At 44.5% G+C, this 18,907-nt stretch overlaps 1 protein-coding gene across 1 annotated transcript in view; it reads left to right on the top strand.

The window, feature by feature from the left end:
* The window catches only part of kifc3 (kinesin family member C3), a 50,293-nt gene that overhangs the window by 12,637 nt on the left and 18,749 nt on the right, over positions 1–18,907 (top strand). Inside the window, exons 2-4 of the mRNA XM_078283824.1 lie at positions 13,586–13,706; positions 15,647–15,789; positions 17,999–18,155. Coding sequence (XP_078139950.1) covers positions 13,625–13,706; positions 15,647–15,789; positions 17,999–18,155 — 382 coding nt within the window. The 5' untranslated portion in view covers positions 13,586–13,624. The remainder of the gene's footprint in view (positions 1–13,585; positions 13,707–15,646; positions 15,790–17,998; positions 18,156–18,907) is intronic.

Below are 18,907 nucleotides of genomic sequence, written 5' to 3'. Positions count from 1 at the left end.
GTCGCAGCTCTCTGATGGAAGCCATGACGTTCCTCACATCGCAGAGGAATGTGAAGCGGGCGGACGTGATCACAGGATTTTCCTCCGATAACATTCATTTCAGAAAACCCCTGACCTTTTGACTCGCGGCCTGGGTCGGGTCCCTGTCTTACGTGGGCCCAGAATCAGATCATATGTTATGTAACCAGAGATGAAGTTAATCTGACCGCAGTGTCCTGGAGGCTGTGCTCCCTGCTCTGCTGCCGGTTCATCATGCACACAATTTAATTTGCGGAGTTTAATTTTGTGTGTTTCTGCCTCCATCCCAACTAACACCAACCCTGTTCTTTGCACCTGCAGGAACTACTTCATTTTTCATTGTCATTAAAAATGTATTTAACAGGGACCATGTACAATACAAATATAAACCTCCAAGAAGTCTGATGCATGGTACAGAGCTAAACAGCTAATTTCCATCCCCATTCCCTGGGCAGGTGAACAAAGTACAATATACACACACAACAAATCCTCAAAATTAGGAGGAAATGTATATAAACTACAACAAACATTACATGAAATTACAGGGCAGTGCATAGAAAACTTACGGCAGTCTAATCCGTTCCATTAAAATTCATTTAAAATGGTTCAATCACTAAGAAAGCATCACTAAGAGAGTGTAGATCTGAAGCAGTTTTACATAAATCTACTATTAAAATCCCTTAAAGCCCAAGGTATCATTTTTTTTTTACACTAGGCATTTCTGAAGATGCCAGGATTGCTCAAACTGAATATTTTTCTTTTAAATTTTGCACAGGCATTCTGGGACACCTAATAAGCCTTGTGCATATACTGGAAATCACACAAATTCACCACTATTATATACTAAATATGTTTGTCAGAATCTATTTTAACAGACAAAGTTGTTCTTTTTGGGAATTGGTATCCTACAGACAATTTACCGGCCGTTTTAAAAGATGCTGTTGCAAAAATGAAACGATGGGCTTTAGAGTTTATTCATGAGCATCGATCTGCGCTCACAGCTATATACAGTGTTGGAAGGCTTGGAGATACGTTGTCGTGAAAGTTAGCTTGGTGGTAGACAGGCAGGCGATACAAAACATACATGAGGTGGTGCTAAATCGTCTCTTTCACAGCAGCGTTACTCCCTCAGCCTCGTTACATAGTTTATCAGCAGCAGTTAATCAGCAGAATACATGCTGGAGATAAAGTATAAAACTCCTATCTATACAAAGTGGCCCACCTTGAGCAAATATGTCAAATACACATACAGATAATATAAAGATAGTACTGTTTTCTGTACTAATTTTGTACTATCTTTGTGTCCTATAACTTACAAAAACATCATCTTCTCATCATCATCTTCTGTATCTCAAATTGATTCCAAACTTTCATTGACATGAACGATGGTGTGTTGGAGTCGGCTGTTACTGATTGTTTATGTCGGACCTGATGAAGGTTTCTGTACTGAAACGTGGTTCCCAATAAAACCTGTTTTGATTGCAAGTGAAGTGAACCGCATCTTTCAACTGTCGGCTGTCAGTCCTTTCTGTCTGTGGAGCGTCCAGGTGTGTAAAAGTTTTATTGTATCATATTTTTTCATATCAAAATCCTTTTTACTTTTACTTCCTGGAAACCTGTATATTTTTAGTGGTTCCTTCATATCGTATCAGTAGGCGACATAAAAACTCCCAGCTGATAAAACAATCACAGATTTTTGAACAACAACCCCCCACCCCCCCTCCCATCATATAAAACCTGCCATTTCCTTTTCCTAAGACAGTCCTGGCTGAACGATATTGACAAAAAATTGAATTGCGATTATTTGACAGAATATTGCAATTGCGATTTAAACTTTTTTTTTTTTTTTTTCTTGTCAAACATTTTTTAGAACTTAAAAATTGTTGAAGGAAAAGTGATTTTGTTAAAAAAAAATAGATGTCAGTGTGCAGAATTTACTGAGTTATGATGAAATGTTTTCACCATTATTGAAATCCAGATCCATCAGAAATCCAGTTTGGACGCCCCCCTCTCTCTCTTTGCAGAAGTTCATATTGCGATTTTGGATTTTTCTTTGATTAATTGTTCAGCTCTAGTCCTGGTGACTGGATTTATTCATTTTGAAGAATCTGTAATGTGTGAAGCTCAAGATTATGAACAAAGCACCGAGTCTGTTTCCATGTTTGTTCTGGTCCAGCCTGCCCACTTTCAACCCGAAATACTTTGGATTTCGGAGGCAGGACACCGGGGAGACGCACAGTTCCCTTGAGTCTTTTTGCAGCGTGAGGGACGTTGCAGCAGTGTTGGTGCTGGTGGAAGGAGCTGGGTGTAGTGTGTCTCATTCATAATTCACTGTTGAGTGAAGGTCCAGCGAACTACAGCCTCTCTCTCTCTCTCTCTCTGTCTCTCTGTCTCTGACTCACTGGCTTATTTGTTTACTGTTTAAATCAATGAATGCTTAGCAACTGGTTTGATCTCTGACATGAAAAACTCCATTACCCATCATGCCTAAGTTGATGTTTGAGGGAGTGGGAGGGGCTTAGTGTCTGTAAATGGCGTCAGTGGAGCACTGTGACAGCAACAGTGTGGTAGTGTGTGTGTGTGTGTGTGTGTGGTCCACCATAGGAAGGCCATGCATTTTCACACAGTACCTGCTGAAGCTTGTGTTACACTCAATATTTTAGAGGATGGGGAGGAGTAAGGCTGTCATGTGTTTCAGCAGGGGCACATGATCACCACACACACACACACACACATGCACACACACACACACACACACACACACACAGCGCTGTTTTAATATTTCAGGCAGGGGGAGGAGAGCTGAGCAGTGCCATGCTTCATTTGTGGCTGAAATATTTATTCCTCCGCTGGATGGGGAGGGGAGGGGAGGGGAGGGGAAGGGGGGGTGAGGGAGGGGCTAGAGTGGGGGGGCGTTCAGGGGGCGGGGGGGGCTACAGGGAGGCATGATGCTGGCTCAGAGTCTGCTGTTACTAAGGAACAGGGAGAGGAAGCAGCATGTGTGTGTGAGCGCGCGTTAGAGACAGACGCATAGAGTAGGGGGTTGGCTGGTGGCGTTGACACAGATCTCTGCCTGCGTCTGTGTGTGTGTGTGTGTGTGTGTGTGTGTGTGTGTATGTGTTTTGTATCAGTAAGGAAGCTCCAGCGATGCAGGGATGATCGGGACAGTCAGGCCGCAGGGAGGGAGGTGAGTACCATCTGAACACAAAGAGGGGAAAAGATGGAGGGATGAAGGTCGGGAAGGGAGAGACGGAAGGGCTGAGGGGGGAAAAGACGAAGACGTGTTGATCTGAAGAGGAGCGGGGGGCAACGCAGAGGTGGGCGAGAGAGGTTCATATATATGGAGAGAGAGAGAGAGGCACAAACAGCAGGAGTAATTGTATGAGATGGAGAATGGGTTGTAACCTAACCAGGGGGGAGTATTATGTTTCCCACTGATGACCTGAATATGAGTGTGTGTGTGTGTGTGTGTGTCTGTGTGTGTGTGTTTTGTGTGCTCTCTACTCAGATTATTTCCAGCAGGATATTGACATTTTTCCCCCTCCTGTGATGGGTTCGCTCACATGTCCCGATAATCCTCCCTTTGTGTGTTTTAATAATGTTTTTTTTATTATTTCCTCCACGTGTGCTTAGAGTCGAATTCCTGTGGTTATCTCCAGAATAATGCTCATGTGGGTGGGGTGTGTGTATGGGTAGTATGTTGTGTGTGTGTGTGTGTGTGTGTATCGTTAGTCTACCCAGTCATGTTGCCTGTCTGCGGTGTGGTTGTGAGCAGACAGGTTTTGACACTGAGCGCATGGTGGCTGGAAGAGCAAATGATTTGACCCAGTTTTTGGAAAAGAGAGGGAGGAGGAGGAAGAGGAGGAGGAGGAGGAAGGATTTGTAAGTCTCCTTGGGAGGCAAACAGAACAGGAGCAGAAGAATGTGTGTGTGATGCCGGGGGCTGGGTGTCGACAGAATCACATTGGTACTATCAAAATTAAACCATTCACTACCAAAGTTCAGCCCTTTTTTCATGGTTAATTTATCATCGTCTTTCATCACCATACCTGTGCTAAAAGCTAAACTGACTGCTGATTGGCTCGCGAGGCTCACTAGTTGCCACAGACAGGAAAAACAAACGTGGCTCCGTGTCTCGCTTTGCTCCAGAAAACGGTTCGAGGTCTGGCTGCGTTTTCCTAAAACTGACGGCGAAAACCTGCCAAGTCCAGCAAGGCCTCGAACCCGATGAGGCATTTAATGCTGCAATAAAGAAATCATGTTCTTAACATAAATGTAAAATCTACTGGCGTTCTATTCTTGAAATCGTCCTAAATGTGATGTATTTTAGACATGGTTTTAAACATTTAAAACTCAAGACATTCAATGGCGCAAATAGTTACAATAAGGTATTGAATCTGATAGTTTTGATTAAACCAAATACAGTCAAGAATACATAACTTAATTAATTTAATGGCGTCAAGACAGACTGGAGAAAATGCAAAATTTTGATTTTTCCAACGTAACCGTCACTCCGTTGTCTAAAATTGATTCCTCGTCTGTTACTGAGCCATCCGCTGTCGGTCTGACATGTTTGAGTGATGGCGGCTGTACAGATAGTCTGTGCTCCAGGTCAAGAGGCGAGATCTTTCTTAGTAAAACCACTGGACTGTGAAGGTGCTAGACTGCAGCAGATGGCTGTGTTGTACAGAAGCATCTGCCGCCTGGTTTGGTTCACTGTAAGTTCTGGATGTAACAGGCAGGTCGGTTTGATGAAGAGCTCTTTGTTCGCCCGTCCTCAGAGAATCACCCACACTGGATCTGAAGAGGTTTTTAATTCACCCCAGGGGGAAAATAAAAGCTTTAAGGCATCCCTTAAAGCTGCAATGCACAACTTTTCTGACATTAGAGGTGCATTAAGTCAGTTTTTTACTGTCCCATGGCACAAACCGACCATAATATATCTGTTTGATTGGGTTTTTGATCAATACCATGACTCAACCATTACCTGGCCAGCTGCTGAGATTTCTGCTACATGCTCTGTTTAAAGCAAATGACAAATTAGTTTTATCATTATAGTATTTAGCATGGTGATGTATTGCCTCTTCTCTACACGTTTCTGTTGGATCTCTGCTCTACTTAGCTAGCTTACTCGTTCTGTCAGTTACAGCCCAGTTTAAACTGTAATCAGTTGTTGTAATTCCTACTGGTTACCAATAGAGGGCAATAAGTTTTAATTATTTACTGCCGCCTTTTAAATTACAAGAAATAAACAGGATTTATTCTACATTATCAGTCTGTGTGTTCAGGCCTAAATCCCCTGTTTGCCTGAAATTGGCTGTTCAGTGATGTTGGGATGGTTTGGGGCATAAACCATTTCCTGTGGGCGTGTCTTATGGGCGGGGCCAGCGGTGAGCCAGTTGTGTATCAAGGTGAGGCGAGCGGCCGCAGAGCAGGAAGTCACAGCAACAGCAACAACGGAGGAAAGCAGGAAGAAAAGAAAGAACAGCGGAAACGTGGTGAACATCAGCGTCAGATCGGCTGTGGAGGCTTCATGCTGCCGGTTAGCAGCCTCAGGAGAGATGACATCATCAAGATGAGTGACAGGTGTTGGGGCGGGAACTTGACCCACTGAGGCGGAGGAGGGCGGGGCTAACGACACCCGTCCTGCCTGAAGGACAAAAGCTGCAGATTGTAGCTTTAATAGAAACACCATTCGTGGGAATTGATAACTCTGATCTCTAGCAAGGCTTTGTTTTCCCCAAATGAAGCTGGACTCACTGTGGACTTGCAGACATTCATCCACATGTGGAGAGAGACGGTCACATGCTGCCAGCTGCTGTTAGCCTTGCCCTCATCCTGCATGACCATTGACCGGGATTTTAAATATTCGCCTATTCCACAGATTCTGTATCCCCATCCTCCCTCGCTCGCACCGTTTTTTTTCCTCATCCTCCGTACCGATTGGTCCCTTGTCTGCCCGTGTCGTCGTAGTGGAGGGATATAAATAGCCGCGGCCTGAGGGAAACGTGATCAGGAGTAGAAATGAGCCTGATGTCACGCTGCCGATCGTATTCTGTATCAAACAGATTGAACATTAGCACAGTGTCGAATGCTGAGGTAATCCAGACAGAGTGTGTGTGTGTGTGGAAGGGAGGGAGGGAGGGACACTTTGCAACACACATGAACACCACGTGAATACATGCGCTATACAACGCTTTGGAAACGTCTCCCAAACATACACACACACACACACACACACACGTCTTACCTGATTTGAAATGTAACCCTGAGGTCTGCAGAGTGGACAGTTTGTAGGGGATGAATGTGTCAGCAGCTGTCAAGATTAATAATGCTTTTATATTTTGTGTGTGTAGGGTGAGGGGGTGGAGGAGGGGGGTGGGGGGGGGGGGGGGGGCATTAATGCATGCACACCAGTCCTGCCAACATCTTTCTCCATCCATAAAGCTCTAATCCACACCTTCCCACTGCTGTGTGTGTGTGTGTGTGTGTGTGTCAGCAGCTCGTTAGTTGTAATACCTTCTTATCCAGGAGGTTTAAATATCAAAGGTATGCCGATGTGAGAATAAATCATTTGTTGGGCAAGATCTGCGGATATTTCGGCAACAGCAGTGCAAAGCCATGGTGTGAATGTGAGCCGAGGTTTGCAGTGTGTAGCAGTCACATGTGAAAACCCACATGTGAATTCGAAGCACATGTGGGTTTTGGACACATGTTGGTTTTCATATGTGAACAGTTGTTTTTTTTCATGTTGTATTCTGACATCACATGTGATAGTTTTTATTTAAAGGTCCCATATGGTGTAAAGCAGGACTCCCCTCTCCTCTGTGATGATAAAGGAGTTGGATGGTCTATCTAAACATGGTGAAAGTATCAAAACTAAATCCACACAATCCATATTAGAACAGCGAGCCTCTAAACGAGCCGTTTGGACTTCCGTAACTTTGTGGCGTCACAAAGGTTCGCTCATTATCATTTTTGTAAGAAATAATAGACTAACAAAGTGTTTTTTTCAAAGCGGTCGAGCGGTTGTCATTGTTTATTACCGGAGAGTTTTCCCTACCTGTAGCCGCCGGGCCGCGGCGTCTCACGTTTCACTCTTGAAACGGTTAGCCAATCGGAACAGAGGGTCGTTAATATTAATGAGCCTTAAAGACACGGCGACAGAAACAGCCTGTTCTTGGTAAGGCTCAGAGAGATGCTGGAAAATGAACGTGGAGAAATGGATTGAGAGTGTTTTTGGTTCATGACACCACACACACAGCTTTGAATGGACCTCAAGACACAAAAAACACTGGAGAGTGGAGAGTATGGGACCTTTAAGATGTGAAAATTTCAATTCACAGGAGAATTTTTTTTTTTTACATATTTCTACTTGCCATTACATATTTGTGACAACATTTGTTTGTGTGAAAACTTGACTTCACATGCAAAGCGACAATTCACAGGAGAAAATGTCATTTTGACCTGGGAAATTTCACATGTTCACATATGAAAACCACCATTAATCCAAACGTGGGTTTTCACTTCAACAAAACGTTCACGTGAAAACCCACATAAGGGTTTGGTGGAGGTTTAGAGCAGACAGATTTTATTGTTAGGTGTGTCTAGTGAGAGACTGGGAGATAACGAAATCAGGCTAATGAGATGCAGCAGAGAGAGGGGGAGCATTCCTGTGAGAGGAAGACGATGAAGAGAGGATTTAGACAGTGAAAGTGTGTCTGTCTGTGTGTGTGTGTGTGGGGTGGGGGGGGGGGTAAAGTCTGATCCTTTCGATGCTAAGCCTATCCTCTTCTGTCATAAACAATATTAGACAGTACTGTAGTCACAGCAGGGGGGATCGGGCTGAGGGGAAATGAAGGACAAAAAGGGGAAATGTTGACAGTACAGTGTGAGAAAATGTGTTTCTGATGGCAGAAGGATCATGCTGATAATAATAATAAACTGTGTTTGTTAAGCACCTTTCATACATTTTGTGTCTTATCAGGCAATAAGAGGCAGAAGCGGGTGATGCTCTGGTCGCTAACCTAGAGACTGTGTGTGTGTGTGTGTGTGTGTGTGTGTGTGTGTGTGTGTGTGTGTTGCTGAGTGCGTATAGTTCAGCACCTCTAAATTAAAATCATGTCCTCCATGAATGATGCAGGCACTGCTTGGGCCAATCACTAACAAGATCCATCGTCCCTCCATGTTTCATCAACTTTTTGACATTTAATTATAGCGCTCCCATCAGACCAATTAGTGCAATTTTTTAAAACGCTTGAACATAGTGAAAAAATGCATCAAGTTTGGTCAAAATCGGTGGTAACAGAAATGTCATGTTTGAGTTAAGCAATTTTGACCTTTAATTATAGCACCCTCATTAGGCCAGTTAGTGTCATTTTTTAAATGCTGGAACACATTGCAAAGATCCATTATCCCTTCAATAATTAGAGATGATGCGTATGATAACTGGCCGTATGGACACAGCCCAACCCCCCTCCTGCAGTTTCATCATGTGGGAGAAAAGGGAACTGAGTGAAATGTCTGCAAATTCATTTTGGTTGTTCCTAGCGCCTCCTTTAGGCCTGTCGGGCTCTTTCTAGGAATTATGGGAGTCGGTGGGTTTGAGTCTATACAAGCATCTGTCCCACCACCACTACATCATAAATACACCGTGATAAGAAAGTTTTGCTGAAGCCAGTTTGAAACTTGTTTAATGGATGTTCACAGATGTTTTTTTACTTTGAAGTCATCTGTGGGAAACCGATGCTACAAAAGGGTTGGAGCTGTAAACATGCTTATAAGGCTTCTGCATGCTGGCATTAATCCTGTACTTTAATTTAAACATGTTTCAGGTTCAGTCCTGCATCTGCTTCTAGTGGCAGAGCATCAGCATTGCTCTGCTCTCTACGGGCTGAAACTTCTGGCCACGCCTCCATCAGTGATGTCACGGCGTTTGGTGTTTTGGCTTCAGCTGCGTCAAATGCTTTGCGATCAGAAAATTCACTCTCGCCTCCCACCTCACTCTTTCAAATCTTTCAAAGACGACTGAGTGAAAACACTGTGTTAATAATGGAATAGGCCACTTGTTGGTAGTTTTAGGATGCTCTGCTATTAATAACTCACAAACTGTGGAACGAGCGACGTGTGCAATCTCTCTAAATTGAAGTTCATGAGAATAGAATCATCTTTGGTTTCATGGTTGGTCGTTAAACTGACCTATTCATGGGTTTATGTCGTTCTAGTGTCTAGCACCAGTTTACTTTCCTTTAAACAGAATTTGATCCAAGCGGTTTGCAACGACTCAGAGGAGGTAAAACCAGGATGAGATCTGTGTCCTGAAGCATCGGACCTCAACCTGAACTATGAGGCCAAACAATTAATCATTGACCAATTAGTGTGGTCTGATAATAAACCAGGGCTTAATCTATGGTCCACGATTTTCTCAATCTCAAGTTGTGTTCCTCAGATGTAGATGAGGGTTAAAAAGAGGCCATCTGCTGCAGGGCTTAAAAGATTACAGTGAAATGAGCTCATCTTAACTGGAAATGTCTCTTAACCGCTGGTCCAGGATCAGACATCGTTAATCCCCCTTGGCGATCCAGTAGAGCGACTGAAGGTGGGCTAACTGTTCCCAGGTCTGTGATTATCAGTGTGTGTGTGTGTGTGTGTGTGTGTGTGTGTGTGGGCGGGGCTGTGAAGCTCTTCCAGTCGTACCTGTCGACTGGCACACACCGCTGCCTTCGATCAGATAGGCTGTACTGTTGAGACCCGGTGCCGGACCAGTGGGCGCAGCAGAGTCGGCCACCGGGCCACTGGAGCAGGTCGCCGTGCGTCGGGGGGGGGGGGGAAGCAGCCGGGCGGTGCGCTGAGGATGTGAGGAGGCTGGACAGCCAGCATGCTGGGCTGGGTAGGAGCTCTGATCAACAAGGGCTGGTTGGACAGAGACAGAGAGCGCTACATCCAGCCTGCGGAGCGCAAAACTCGGTCCAGACATGGAAGGGTAGGTGGACAGAATCTGAGCAGCTTGTGAAGAATCCCCTCTGATCTGATCCTCTTCCACTGTTAGATCTCATTAATACATTCCAGGAGTTATTTAGTGATGAAGTGTCGTAATTTACTTTCTTGGTGAACCCGCTTTCCCTCATTCTGCCTCGTCTACTTCTACTGCAGTTAGTGATTTCCTACGTTTCCCAGAATGCCTTTCAACAACCCCCAGTGCAGTGGCGTGAACTTGTTGCATTTAATCAAAGACGGGTTTATGGGCATAGAAATATAGCGAGCTAGCCCACTGGTTTGTGAAGGCAATCGGGGCCGCGCTCCTTAATCAGACCCCAACCTGTCTTTTAGCTGCATTGCATTCTGGTCTCTCTGGGTAGCTTGTGGAGAGAGGAAGTTACGTCACTTGCGCGACTTTTGGGTGTGTAGTCTTTCTAATTACGTATTTTTACAGTCTTATAGTTCAACAGTTTTACCACAAACTGCGACTTTCTTGACTTGCAAAATTATCATTTAAATTGACAAAACATCATATGTGTAATTCATGGCACAATTCAAACGGGATCAAACAATTATTTGTCTCTCGCCGTTGACTACCGTACATATTTTTTCCGAAATAAGGTCCCATGGTGGTCCACCGGAAGGGGAGGGACTTAGGCTCTCTATTGGTCTCTCTCCTCTTCTACGATGGATTTCTCCCTGTATGATTGTTGAACGTCTCTTGGTGCAAAATGGTGGCTCTAGGAAGAAGCCCTCGCTCTGTTTTCAGATCGCTGAAACATTTTCTGATATCAAACTCCATTGTAGCTGCTGGAAATCGTCTAATAATGTTGTCTACATTTGTCCAGTTATCTACGGCAGTGATTCTCAACCTTTTTCGTAACAAGGACTCCTAATTTAGTCCACATTAGAGCCACGGACCCCCATTTGATTAGATTTTCTCTCAGACCCAAATCTGAGAATATTTTATTATATATATATATATATATATATTTTTTTTTTTATTGTTAGAGATGATTTTGTCCAGAATTCCATGACTATCTGTATTGTAGGTAGAGAGATAACAGAGAAACTATGATACAAAACAGTCATTCTTCTACATTCTCTAATTGTGTTGTTTATATATAATTGTGAAGTTTAACAATTCATCAATTTGCTGGGGACCCCCTGGAACCCCCCTCAAAGACCCCCCTCCTCCACACTTTTTAAGCTTAACAGGGCGAATCTTGTTTTTTGTGTGACATGGATGAACCGGCACCTGACATGGTTCTTGAAATATGGGTCAGTACTCCCCCGTAACGGTCTTGGTCTCGAGACTTTTGGGGACGCGGCGTGTGCAGAAGCTGCAAGTGGGTTTCAGTCGGCCTCGCTCTGGGGAGAAGCAGCTCAACTTCTTATTTGGGTCACGGTTTGGAAAAAAATATGAACTTCTGGATTTGTTGGTGAGATAAGGAGGAGGAGTAAAGGGAATGCAAGCTGTGTGTGTTGGTGCAGAGCTGCATACTGATGTGCGTCTTAGGCTAGTGTATTGAGTAATATGAGACTGATATTGGCCCTTTATTCAATATCAGACATTGTAAAGTTATGTCATCCTCTTCTGATATAATGGTATAATGGTTGTAATGTATCCCAGAGTTTCTCTACCACTGAATAGGTGTGGTGGGTCTCCCTGCTTTACAGAGCTGCTGACACTAAAATAATTAGTCTGGGTTTCAGTGGAGAGTTTTAGTGTCCCATGATGCTCTGAATGCTGCTTCAGAGGCTTTTCCACCCTGACAAGAAGACGATTCTGGGGAAACACTGAATACTTTGAGTTTTTTGCCATTAACATAGTCAAATTTAAAGATATTGACTATTTACACAAAATATTGGCAATCTGCTGCTTCAGTCTAAAAATATCAGTATCGACCTTTAAAAACGTATATCGGTCGATCCCTCATTGAGCTGAGTGATGTGAGGAAGAGAATGGGGAGACGTATTGATTTACTCCCTGGAGGGTGTTTGTTCTTCGTCAAGCGGTTTGAGTCGATTGGACTTCCATTTGAGACTGTAGTGTGTGTGTGTGTGTGTGTGTGTGCTGGTTTGGAACTAAGCTGGAGGTTTAGGTTTGTCGTCTGCTGGTTATCGGCTGGTGGACCCCGACCAGTGTAATGTTCATAGATGTGATCTGATTGGTCGTGTGTGTGTGTGTGTGTGGTCCGAGGACGCTGACCCATGTGGTTTAGGCTCAGCTTATCTGATCCAGCGCTTGTTTCACATCAGACTGTCCACTAAAACTAAAACCACAATCATTTATGAAGTGAGTTCTCTTTCCTTTCTCATTTCTGGTGTCGGTGTTTGTCTGCTGGTGCATTTCCTCATAGATTTTCACCATGAAGGCTGCAGGTCTCTGTTGGAGGTTAAAGGTGCATTAAGTAATTTTGGAGTTTCATTGACCATTCATTGACCATTTTGTTGACTATCGACAAGTTTCTGGTCTGTACAAAAATAATAATAAATTTAGATTTTTTTTTAAGGTAGCTAATTAGAGCAGAGGTCCAACAGAAACGTCTTGTGAAGAGGTCACATGTCACTAGGGATGAACGATTTTGAAAAAATATCTAATTGCGATTATTTTGACTGATACTGCAATTGTGATATGATTTGCGATATTAGAGGGAATGATCATTTTTACATCATTATTCTCATTTTCATTGAAAAACGTATTAAAATGATTATGGTGTGATTTTTTGCGGGGATCTGTACCAAACAAAGATGTTTTCTTAAGTCTGTAGAATATGATGTGTAGGCCAGGACATCTCTGCAGCATGACAATATTTAATTTAAAATGGTATTTTGACGCACATTTCGCCTTTAACAAATATTGCGCCTCCTGCGATTTGAAAATTGCAGTAGGCTGTATTGCGATTTCGATAAAATTTCGATTAATTGTTCAGCCCTACATGTCACCATGCTGAATACTGCAATAATAAAACTGCTTTGGCATTTGCTTTTTCAGCTTCAGGATGACACGTGTGCATCAGGGGGGTCCACAACATTACTGGCTGGAAAGTGAGTTTTGAAAGCCAGAAGTCTCAGCAGCTGGCCAAGTAATCATTGAGTCAAAAACTCTATCAACCCCCTGCAGATTATTATGGCCTGGTTTTGCTGTGGCACAAAAAAAACAAAAACTTGCAACCCACGGTGCGGAAAACCAATTTCGGCTCCTCTTGGAGGCCGATGGATGTTCTGAAAATGGTCTTCGTTGGTACAGAACAACCAAGGTGTTTAGGTAGAAAGCCTTCGTCAGGGTTACATGACAAGGAGACAATGGATTTTAAATACCTTTCCAAAATGGCCGCCTTAGTGGACTCAGACCTGCTAGAAAACAGGTCACATGTCAAAAGTCAATGTAAAGAGATCAACAATGAAGCTCTAAACCTGCTTACATGTAGGGTCACACACACAAAAACCATACCACAGGTCCGAGAGTGCTAACAGATGAGCATTAGAGCCTATAAAATATAATTCACATTAGAAGAGCAGCTGTTTCATTGTGTGCAGCGGGACGGTGAAAGCCCGACTCTAATGCTGTCCTCTCTCCGTCCAGCCGGTCCAGCGGTCCAGCGCTCTGCTCAGCCCGGCGGTCATGTTCGGAACACGAAAGACCTGGGACCTCGGCCACGCCCCCTGCCTGCAGGACCTCTGGAAGACAGACATCTCATTGGACGGTGAGGCTGTCCCTCAGCACCGCGGAGGCGGGGCTAAACCGGTGTAGCTGCATTTTTGGCATGACAAGAGTGAGAGAGAGAGGGAGAGGAGGGGCGGGTTGAATGAATGAGAAGGAAGGAAACGTGTGTGTGTGTGTGTGCTGCTGGGCTGACAGGCTGGTCGACGTGGAGGAGACGTGACTCATACCTGATAGTCTTGAATGGAGCCGGACCGGGTTCGGGCTCGACAGTAAAAAGGAAGAGGAGGAAAGGGTTTGTGTGTCTGGAATAGTACGAGCTATCAGTCTTACTGTCGGAGGAAGGAGAGGTGAGATTTTGCTCGTTTGTTCGTTCATTCTCTCTCTCTTTCGATTGTTTAGCAAAACTCTGAAACTGATCCCCTTACTGCTACAGTCCGGTGGGGGCAGGTTAACAAACACTGGAGCTATTGTGGGTAATACAGTGTGTCTGTGTGTGTGTGTGTGTGTCGCTGCATCTCCCTGCAGTAAAACACTTGCAGTCAAGGTGACGGTAGAGAGGCAGAGCGCCGGTTGTGCAGAGAGAGAGAGAGAGAGAGAGAGAGAGAGAGAGAGAGAGAGAGAGAGAGAGAGAGAGAGAGAGAGGAGGAGAGAGAGAGAGAGAGAGAGAGAGAGAGAGAGAGAGAGAGAGAGAGAGAGAGAGAGAGAGAGAGAGAGAGAGAGAGAGAGAGAGAGAGAGAGAGAGAGAGAGAGAGAGAGAGAGAGAGAGAGAGAGAGAGAGAGAGAGAGAGAGAGAGAGAGAGAGAGAGAGAGAGAGAGAGAGAGAGAGAGAGAGAGAGAGGAAAATGGGACGGACGAGGCTCAATGAGTCAGATTCTGGTTTTAGGCTCGACTGTCCACAGGTGAGTCTTCCTGATGATGTGTGGTTGTGTGTGTGTCTCAGAGTGCAGCGGTGTGTTTACACTGGGACATAATTTACTGTGTCATCAAAAAAAGACAACAAAAAGTGTGTCAACCATTTTGCAGCACGTGTGAACGTCTCAGGCTGTGTGTGATTCTTCTGTTTTTAATCATCTGTGTGTGTTCTAGGTCGGATGTGTTGGTTTCATTCAAAGCGCTTGTTTGTTTTGGTGTGTTTGCCCGAGAGTAAAGGAGATCTGGCGTCAGTTAAGCACCGGTGTGCTAACATGAAGAATGTGTGTGCGTCTGTTAATTCTGCTTAATACTTTAAGACCATGCTTCTGCCGGGTCTCACTGAGCTACACTGTGCTGATTGTTCCCAGGTTGATAAGATTGGGGCCCCGGTAGACTTGTAAACCTGTTACCACACACACACACACACACACACACTCACACACACTCAAACACAGTGTCTCCTTGGCAGGTTAATGTGTGACCGGCTGTTATCATTCATTATCTGGTTCTACTAGTTTCCATGGTATTCACTAGACCTGACAGACATGATTAAGTCAGAAGGTAGAAAGCCAGAAATGGAGAGAATGGGAGAAAAGTAAACATAGAGAGAAAATAAGCTAATTTGGATAAATAAAGGTTAAACGGACAAACAAACAAATGGAGAGAAGTTTGTGCTGTCAGTTAATTCAGTTGCAGAGAGGAAATTTATGACTGGAAAGGGCAAGTTGGGAACACATACAAAAATAGAAAAAAAAAAAAAAGAAAATCACAATATGAACTACTTAGCTAGGTTTCCAAATTGCAAGAGGCTGCAATTATTTTATCAGAGTGATGCTTCTAACATGGTGTTCTGGTGCTGAGCTCTTCAATATTGGAAAAAAGCCTTAAATTGTATTCAAAATATTGAAAAATCTGTTTGTATACTGTATTGAAATATATATTGCAATATCCAGAAAAATAATTGCAATCTGATTTGTCAGTATCCCTAGTGAACACAACACCACAATCTGTGTCTCACCAGTTGATGTGTTCAGTCTGACTGTGTTTGTCCCTCCTGTGCGTCTGTAGCGAGCTCAGTGGACTTCCTGATGAGTGATGGTGAGGAGGACGGCTCCTTCCTGTCTCTGCCGCCCGCCGCCTTCTCCCAGCGTCCCTCTCTGAGCGCCGAGCTCTCTGACACAAACCCGCCCAGCCAGCAGCTGCTGATACAGGTGAGACAGACTCACTGTGGCTGTGTTGTCTCTCAACTCTCCCGGGACCTTCACTTCACAGTGTGGATGAGTCGCTCTATTCTGACTGATTGTGGGCGGGGCCAGAGGCTTCGATTACATCTATGTAGCGGTCTGCAGCTGCAAAGTTATGAACGGGCAGATCATGTGTTTCACTGACTTTCATAACGTTGAAAGAATAACTAAACTCCAAACCCAAATCTGTGTAAAGCCTGACATCTAATCATAAACATGCTACTGAAATGGCCATCTGCTATTCTATTGGCTGATCTTTGGTGCCAGGTGATGTCACATCTATAGAAGATGACATCACCTGGCACCAAAGATCAGCCAGTAGCCGATGGCCATTTCAGTAGCATGTTTTTTACCATTAGATGTCAGGCTTTACACAGATTTGGGTTTGAGGTTCAGTTACTCTTTAATGAGTTAACAGCCGTTCTCCAAGCATTGTTTCTGAGATGTTTATTAAAAGTTGTAGAGACCTTGGAAGCTTTGAATCGCTGGAATCTCCTCCATTTTGCACTTGTCAGGCAGAATTATTGTTTACAAAACTAAATCACACTGGTAGGGAAACAAGGAAGCGTACAAATCTGATTGGCTGTTGACAGCTGACAGCCTCAGAAGTTCAGCCGTGGGGACGAGCTTGTTGAGCGTTCGCACATCAGCTGAGTTCCCTGGTCGCTCAGCTCTGGAGGAGATGGATGGACTGACGCTGACTGCGAGGATAAAGTGCAGACTGATTTTAGGGAATTGTCTGCCATATCTACAGAACTGTTTTTGTGCACTTGTCCCCCACGCAGTGAAATCACATCACTGTGTCTGTCCATCATCAAACTAGATCTCTGACACCTCTGGTCTGTGTTGGATTAAATTTTGAGGGATGATTCATTTGGCACTGCGCCCTGGAGTTTAAAAAAAACATTATACTGATTGGCGTGATGATGGAAATGCCGTTGACTTTACCAAACTGGCGGTCTAACCCGCGGAGCGTCCGGAGCTGCAGTGACGGGTCGGCTGCTGACTCACCGGCTGACATCAGCACAAACTGAGACATCAGCTGACTGAAGCAGCTGGTCCACTCTGCTGTCAGGCTGCACATCAGACGGGACAACACTGTCCGGCTAGTCTGATGCCCTAATCAGAGCGTGCATGCTCGCACGTGCACACACACACACACACACACACACACACACACACACACACACACACACACACACACACACACACACACACTCTTACACTCACACACACTTGCTGATCAGACATTTCTGCCTCTGTAGTAGTGAAATTGCTGTGTTGTCTTGACTCTATAGTGTCATTGGCCACTTGAGATGATCTGATTAGATGTTGGAGCACCTTGCTGCATAAATTTGCATTAATGAGGAAAAACTGATTTAGTATTTCTTATCTTTTTTTTTTTTTAACAAAAATCAAGTCAAGACATATCCTTAGCATTGCTTATACATTCAGTGAATGTTTTAAAATAGAGTTCATATTGATAAGTGAAGACAAGTAGGTTGACAGAAAGAAAGAATTTGCTCATTAATGCATTAATTAGCTTACTTAATGGCCTCATTAGCATACCTTATTATGTTTAACATATGGTGATTATGACCTCTTATTCCTCCATCTTGTTGTGCAGTTGTCTGGTTTTCTCCCCCCTGTTCACTTATTGCTCATTCCCATTTTTCATTTTCTTTGCTTCATTCCCTCTCTCCCCTCCTTTCTCTTCTTCGCCTCCATCTTTCCGTGCCGTTGTCGTCTGCAGACGGTCACCTGGTCCTACTGCTGGACTGCTGCCCATGTAACGGTCTCCTCCTAACCGCTCTTTCGGTCCTACTGCTGTAGCTCAGTGTGTCTCTACCTTTCTCTCTCTTTCCTTTCTCTCTGCCTAACCTTTTCTCTCTGTTCTTTTTCTTTCTCATCTTTTCATCTCATCTCTCTCTCCTCTTGCTGTACGGTTGAGTCTGATTGATTGATAGCGGTCTTGGAAGAGCTGTAGTGTAGATGTCTGTCGATAAAATTAGTAGTGAAGTCATACTGTGCTGTACTGTGGAATCATGTGGTCTGAAGCTTTCTGGCCTTAGAAAAACACGTAAAGATAACCGTTTAGTCCTAGTTGCACATGATTGAATGTGTGACTTGTCAGGGTCTTTGATGCATCTTTGTGTGTGTGTGTGTGTGTGTGCAGACTCTGCAGGAGAAAGTGTGTGAGTTCCAGGCTCGACTGCGCAGTGAAGAAGTCACGCGGCACCTGCTGCTCCAGCGGCTGCAGCAGAGTCCGGAGCAGAGAGTCCAGGAGAAGAGCAGCGTCATCCAGGAGGAGGAGCTGCCGCCTGCCCCGCCCAGTGAGCGGGGGGGGGGGGGGGGGGGGGCAGCTTAAAGCTGCACTGGGACAGATTATTATGTTATAATACACTCGTCTTATCAGCCTAAATCGGGGCCTGAATCTCCAGCAGAGAAGAGCAGATTCGTCACTTGTGGGAAATCTTCTCCACACAGGAGGAGACGGATTGAAACGAATCTAAATTTAAAGCTCCAATCTGCAACTTTCCTCCTTGAGACAGGAAGTGTATTGTTAGCCCCGCCCTCCTCCTCCTCAGTTGGTCAGGTTCCCGCCCCATCACCTGTCAGTCACCTTGATGATGTCATCTCTCCTGAGGCTGAGGTCACCGGCAGCGTAAAGCCTCCACAGCCGATCAGAGGCTGATGTTCACCGTGTTTCTGAGCGTTTAGCTTCACTCTTCTTTCAGGCAAACAGGGGATTTAGGCCTGAACACACAGACAGATAATGTAGAATAGTTTATTGTTTATTATTCCTGTTTATTGTTATTTTAATGCGGCAGAAGTTGCATACCGTAGCTTTAAAAGTGATACAAGCCAAAAGTGTCTCCTAAACAGCCACGAGCGAACGCTGCGTCCAAGAAAACGATAGTTGAACCTCCTCACACCCACCACACATTAAGAAGACATTTAGTTTACTGACATCACTGCACAGGGCTTCTGGGTAATGAAGTCCTTAAAATTCAAACAGTTACCTCTCGCCACCAAGGTGCAAAGTTGCCTAGTTCAGCTTCAACGAAACGTTTAATCAAGTGGA

Source organism: Centroberyx gerrardi, chromosome 1, assembly GCF_048128805.1.
Source record: "Centroberyx gerrardi isolate f3 chromosome 1, fCenGer3.hap1.cur.20231027, whole genome shotgun sequence".
Classification (NCBI taxonomy): Eukaryota; Metazoa; Chordata; class Actinopteri; order Beryciformes; family Berycidae; genus Centroberyx; species Centroberyx gerrardi.
Note: the sequence above shows the minus strand (reverse complement) of the source record. Positions and strands in the feature narration are given on the sequence as shown.